Here is a 7,011-nt window from a genome sequence, read left to right as displayed (position 1 = left end):
AAATATTAGAATTAAACTTAAAAAATACTTTATGTCGACGCTCCAGTGATAAATTATTACTTAAGTACCTATATTGCTGCCTCAAAGTAAAAGATAGTATAAATTATATTTTACTTATACATACCTACCTACCTACGATATCTACATTTGTTGCCTGCTATGAATGTTAAGTACCTACCTAATTGAATCATGTTATACAAACTTTCAAATAGATACCTACTATTAGACACAAGTTGTTAATTGTATATAAATTATAACGCAGAATGAAGGTGCTGCGCACAATCCTGCGAGGATTATTGTAGTATCTTTAAGCTTGTTTTTTCTTATGTATTTTACCTATAATTAAATAAATAAAAATAAAAAAATATCTAATTACTTTCAAAATTTATTGTGAAATGAAGGTGGCGTAATGGATAAAGCCTCGTCCTCTCAATCGAGAGGCCATGGGTTCAAATCCTGGCCTGTCCCAATGAATTCTTTCAATTGTGTTTTCAATTATGGAGTTTAAGTACAATAATACCACATGCTCTTACGGTGATGGAAAACATCGTGAGGAAACCTGCATATCTAGATTCTAGATGTGTATCCTTAAGTGCATTGTACTTATTCCAAAAACGGCTTACTTATTCCAAAATATCGCAACCTATCACGTGAGTACAAATGTGCTGCGAAAAGTGAGTGGCTCGCTTCTGAGCCAAATCTGACTACCCCTTCGGGGATTACAGTGCATATATAATTAAATGTATTTTTATGTTAAGTTATGTTTTATACAGATCTGGGGTACCTTAGGACAGCAAAATGTTTTAGAATGAATACGGTGATAATAATAAAATGATAAACATAATAATAATTTTTATTTTAATAGATTCAGTCTGACCATTTTAGTACAATATAGGAATGTTAAATCAAGTCAAATTATAAACAATCTTGTGTCTCTTTAATAGTTTTAGATTTACGGAACCCCGAAAAGGATGAAAATCAATATTTACATTTCTCCTGTATTTTCTTTCTTTTTTTTTCTTAGCTCTAAAAGTAAAAGTTTAGTTTTAAGCTTTTCTTGTTTTAGAATTTCTTTTTTTATTTCTATATCTAACATAGCTATTGTTTTGTTCCTCTCTGACTCTTCCGTAGCCAGAACCTTCTGAAAACTTATGGCATAAATTTTTTGTTTGTAAAGCATTTCTATAGAGCTTGTTCCTGGAGCATGCAAGGGTCTTCTCCTTGACACACTTGTTTTACTTTTATTTTTTGTTTTTAACTGGACAGACACAGGAGTTTTCAGCAATTGTGGTGTATAATCACCCCAATCCTGAAATGAAATTGTTAAAAAAGATTAACAATACAAATAACAGTTCTAAAACCATACATTAATAATTTTGTAAATACATGATTATACATACTACATAAGCACTTTGTTTGCCTTGTGAGTGGTTGTTTATTTCTATCATCATCATCAGCCAACTCACGTTCACTGCTGGACATATGTCATCATCATCATGATCAGCCTGTGTCCACCCACTGAGTGTGGTCGACCACTTTGGCTGAATATTTATAGTTGCTAAAGTTCTAATTGCTAGTTTATCATTTCAAGGACAAGGTTTGTTTATAATTCCTCATCATTGTCATAAATAAATAAGTTTTCCCTGTGAAGCCACTAATATTCTATGAAAACCATTTACTTTAGTAGAAAACTCCTGTGCGTGTGTTGCACTGGCGTTCATACTGACATCATCATCAATATTTGGACATAATTGAGTAGACACAGCTGAGTTACAATCAGTCCAATCCTAAAACAAAACTATGTTTTTCAAAGGGTACACAGATTTAAATGTAACTTAGATATTTTTATAGAGCATAAAATATGTAGATATAATATTAACTCTACAAGCCTTAATTTTAATGTTCACTGAAATTGGGTCACCATCTTTCTTTGTCACAGGAAAAGGCTTGTGAATATCAATGATTTTCTGTATATCTGTAACCAAATAAATAATAAGAAGTACCTTTTTGTAACTAATAGCAGAATTATAAATACAGGTGGATGTTATCATCTAAACTCTCACTTGACTTATCAGTACTGACCTATATTACATGAACCTGGAAGATATTCTGACCCTGAACCAGTAGCAGTAGAAGTTTGAGAATCTGCATATACTGGGACCACGCTATCCTTGTCGTAGGGATTATATAACCCTACAGCACTTGTTCCTATCAATGAAATAATTCTGGAAGAAACCGGATCTTCCTTTTTTTGTTGCGAAGGTCCGCCACCTGTGAATGAGTAGTTTAATTCATAAAAATACAGATTTCCAAAACAATGTTTTATGAGCAACTGCAATAAGTAAGAAATAAAAATCGTCCTGAAGACACCAACCTGTTTGAATTCTTTGCATTCTAGCATGGGATGCTTCTTTTTTAGCAGCCTTTTTCATACTTTCCCACTGATTTTTTAAGTTTTCCGCATCACGGTGGGAGTGGGTGGTTTGGCTGTTATATTCCGTAGCTATAGTTTGCCATTCAGCAAGTTTGGCCTTTACAGACACGCCATCCGTTTTTTTATTTTCTATTACTAGAAAATGGTTTTCCACTAGGTCCATTAACAATTTTCTTTCAGAAGGAAGCCAATTAGGGCTGCGTTTTCTTTTTAGACCCTCCATAACAAAGTAAAAATCTTAAAAACTAAATTAAAATGCACAAATACACCACAACTGAATAACACCCGAGAAACAGACAGACCAATGTCCTCTGGTCCTCTGTCAACACAAGTCACATTTCACTATGTTATCCTGTAAAATTAAAATGTTGCGTATTTAATGTCAAGTTCTAAGAAACAATATTGTACGGATTTTCGTCGGTTTATATATTCATTCAATACATCGTTCATCAATCACTCTAGAACATAGAATAACAATACCGAGATTGTTTTATTCTTCGAGTAGTTGGTAAAATGCAAACAAAGTTATCCGCGAGTATATTCAAGGAGTAAAATTATCCCCGTGATAGTTATTCTCGTGTAAAGTGAAGTTTGGTCGAATCCGCCCTAAATGGTTTTAAGTGTTTCTTATCACTACAGGAACATAATATAAAAAGAACAGAGATGACACAATACTGGTTTATGAAATAATTATAATTTTCAGTTTTGATTAATCGACACGAGTGACTAAGAAATCGACAGGAGTGACGATATTTAAGATTTTAAGCATAAAATAAACATTTAAACTTCTCATAATTATTCTAAAATATCATATCAATCATACAGTTAAGAATCACTTATGTTAGGATATTAATCTTAGTACTTTTATTAATTAAGAGAGCAACGTCGTGGGCGCACAAAAAAAATAAGAATCGGAATCGTTTGATTCATCTTCAACAGCAATATCCTTTTCTCTTGAATCAAAATTGCGAATATTTTCCTTTCGTTTATAACTAAAAATCTCCTCATCACTTTCCTCATCCTTGTCAGAGCCGTAGCACATTTTGTAAAAGTCTTGTTTGTTTAAGTTTTTATTGGATAATGATAGAACTTCTGGTGAAGGTGGCATGGATACTGGACTAGGCTGGTCATGGTAATCAATGGAGGGAGATGTTTCTCTTGTTTCCGGGAGGTAAGTAGAACCATCGTCAATATCATTATTGGAAGGAGAGGAACATATTTCCGGTAGATATATCAGCCCGTCTTCCATATCATAATTGGAAGGAGGTGTTCCGTGTGTTTCTGGTAGGATGGTATTCTCTTCAGGCTTATCTTCCATATGGTATGTCAAAAACATCCTCCCAATTATGTTGTGTGAACAAATAAAGTTAATAAAGTCACGTCCTCTGCATAGAGCACAACTGAAACTGCGTGCGTGTATGACATCCGAATTTCTTTTGTTTCAAGACAGGTGTCGTATAGTAAGTGTTCCTTTGAAAGGTTTTGTCTCCAGAATTTGAGTTATATTATTTATATATGTGTCGTCGATCGGTGAAATGTTTATGCCCTTGCAGTTTGATTATAGACAAGATATCAGTTTTTGATAATCTGATATGTCATGTCCTGCTGCTACATGGGCATCCGCAGTTCTTTTGACGCATGCTCTAATGCCATCAGAGGCCCCCTTTCCATGTCCACTTTCACTAAAATACCACTCTATACTGTCTATTCCCAACTCCGCTCAAATGTACTTCGCAATTAAAAAGAACATAGATTTATTCTGTCATATGTGTATTCATATTATGTCGTAAGACCATCACTTTGGATATGTGGAGTTTCGATATTAGGGACTAAAGTTTTAAAGTGAAGCTAAAGTGTTGATAGTCCTGTGATATTGTTATCTCGGCGTAAAAACCGCGAAAACGTATTACAGTGATAGTTAATAGTTTAGTGAATCAGTGACACAAAACTACCCGCCATATTTCATTTATTGCAGATCGTTACTTTATTAAACTAGTGTTTTTAGTTTATTCTACACAACACACACACCACCACACCATTGACACCACACATGGGGCAAGCGCCGCGGTCCCCGCCAGTTCCGTCTCGCCGGCGCCGGCGGCGCCCGACCGCGGCGCCCCCGGGGGCCCGGGGACCGCCGTCGATGGCGCAACACGCACCCGCCACCGCATGAGCGGCTCGGCGAGGAGGAGGCTGCATAGGCGGAGGATGCGGGAGGAGGCAGCCAGACTGGTGGCGGTGCCCCTGGCCGACATCGCCGCTCGAGTCACGCCGTCCAGTGCTGCTGCGGGTCGCTCTAATGAGTATGACCGTGGCAGTGCTACCGTGACTCGGGGGCACACGGGGGGTTCGATGCCGGCAGGGGGGCCACCCCTCCCAACACCGGCCAGGCCGATTCCCGCCTCCTCCACGGCCACACATAAAGCCCCCACCTCTGTTGCACACCCGGGTGCGTCCCAAAAGGGATGCCCCAGGTTAGTGCCGGGTGGTGGGCAACCGAAGACACCGGCGAACACCAGCGCACGGGTCAAACGTATGCGGTCCGACGAGAAGGTGTCTCCAGCGGCGGGGGGAACGAGAGGTCCCCCAAAGAGGGCCTGTCTCGCTCGGCCCAAGGACCCCCAATCAGCCAGCCTCAATTACGCGGGCGCTCTAAAAGCGCACTTGAACGCAGTAATCGTGGCAGCTGATTGGCGAGAACTGTCCCCGGACCAGATGACAATCATCCGGCGGGCAGTTGAGCTGAAACACAGCGAGGCTGTGAATGACCCCACCAGGGATGTAGTCCCCGCCTTTGACCATTTCCCCCAGCAACTTGCTCGCGGGGGACTTAAATTGAGGCAGCTCCTCAATTTAAGTCCCCCGCGAGCAAGTTTATTAAATATGTATACACTTACACATATAATATTAAATATATTTATAATATATAATATCACATCTATATAAAAAAAAAACAATATAACAAAAATTACGTCGATTAAAGTTATACAAGCGAATATTCAACATTCGTACACTGGGGCCGCGGCTCTGCGACGTAAACTAGAAGAAAACCCGACCACCATTGCGCTGGTCACGGAGCCTTTACTTAGGAGGGGTAAGCCGCTCGAACTTCATCAAGCTAAAATATTTATTTTCAGTTTTTGGAATTTGTAATACGCTAGTTTCAGATAATGATGCCAAAATTAACTCTTCACAATTCAGGGAATTTTGTTCCAATAACGGTATCAAATATATGACGTCACCCATATACCATCCAGCCAGTAATGGGCAAGCTGAGAATGCTCTTAGAATCTGTAAAAAAATGATTAAATGCTCTATTGGTGACAATCTACCGCAGAAAATTATTTCTGAACGGCTATTGGATTATTTATTTGTGTACAGAAATACAGAACATTGTTCTACAGGCGAGCCTCCGGCAAAATTAATGTTTGGTAGAAATTTACGTTCACGGTTAGACTTAATTTTACCCAATGAGGACAAGTCATGTGTAAATAAACAACCTGTTTCAAAAAGGAAATTTAATGAAGGTGATGTAGTTTGGGTACGTTGGTACAGTTCGAGAAAAGGGGTTTGGAAAAAGGGAATTGTTAAAGAAATTTTAGGTAATAGAATGTACAGTGTGTATATAATAGATTATAATGAAGTATGTGTAAGACATATAGACCAGCTTTTTAAGAGTGTAGCTAGCTGTGACTTAGATGTAAGTCAACCTTCATCATCGCCAGGGAGCTCGGTCATTGCTAATAGATCCGCCGAGTATCAATCAGTTTCCATGCCGTTGGCCTTACCATCTCCAACAGTGCACACCGAGGCTCCTGTGCCGAGCGCGGTCGCAGCCGACCCGCCCGTGGAACAAATAGTGGAGGAGGAGGGGCTTGTGGAGTGTTGTGAGCGAGGGATTTTGGATCCGAACACCTCAGATCATCCTGATCCGCCGTTAACACCTCCACTTCAGACTGATCGGCCGTTAACACCTACATCGCCACCTCGTATGTGTTTACGGCCCAGAAATAAAAATGTTAGTTATAAGTTTTAGCATAAGTCTTATTTTTAAATGTAGTTTTATTGTCATATAATTGTTTGTTAACATGTTTCTAAATTAGTGTGGAGGAGTGATGTGTATGTCGTGTACTCTATGTAGACGTAGCACTGGCACGTTGCATCGTGCCCTCTATACTCTTTGGTAAGACCTTTATAGTCTATGGTCAAACTCTATGGTTTTCAGTAATAAAGCGCCAAGTCGAATTATACGGTCGATTGTTTCATTGCAATTAATAATTAATCTATATTATAAATATCTATCAAATAACCTTAAAAATCATGATGTAGACCCGGTCATCAGTGCCTGGATAACAAATATGCTTAAATCAAGAACAGTATATTTTACTTCAACAAATACAATAAGATGCAAAGTAGCAAAGGGATGTCCGTAGGGTGGAGTGTTATCTCCATTGCTGTGGGTTTTAGTTGTGAATGATCTACTTTGCGATCTAAATAATAAAGGCTTTACAACAATATCCTACGCCGATGACGTTACGATTCTCATTGGCGGTCTGTTTGTAAATACCTTATGTGAA

The 7,011-nt window shown here is 38.6% G+C and overlaps 1 protein-coding gene across 1 annotated transcript; it reads right to left on the bottom strand.

Annotated features, from left to right (window-relative positions):
* Positions 1 to 558: 558 nt before the first annotated feature.
* LOC119694706 lies at positions 559 to 4,380 on the bottom strand. Its single transcript, XM_048632875.1, has 5 exons — positions 2,375 to 4,380; positions 2,083 to 2,271; positions 1,908 to 1,975; positions 1,680 to 1,787; positions 559 to 1,309 (listed from the first exon to the last, which is right to left on the bottom strand). Exons 1-5 carry the CDS (start codon positions 2,655 to 2,657, stop codon positions 986 to 988), a joined length of 972 nt encoding a protein of 323 aa, XP_048488832.1. The 5' UTR covers positions 2,658 to 4,380; the 3' UTR covers positions 559 to 985.
* Between the last annotated feature and the right edge of the window lie 2,631 nt (positions 4,381 to 7,011).

Source organism: Plutella xylostella, chromosome Z (assembly GCF_932276165.1).
Source record: "Plutella xylostella chromosome Z, ilPluXylo3.1, whole genome shotgun sequence".
In the NCBI taxonomy this organism is placed as follows: Eukaryota; Metazoa; Arthropoda; class Insecta; order Lepidoptera; family Plutellidae; genus Plutella; species Plutella xylostella.
The sequence above is the reverse complement of the archived record's forward strand: the minus strand, read 5'-3'. Positions and strand labels throughout refer to the sequence as shown.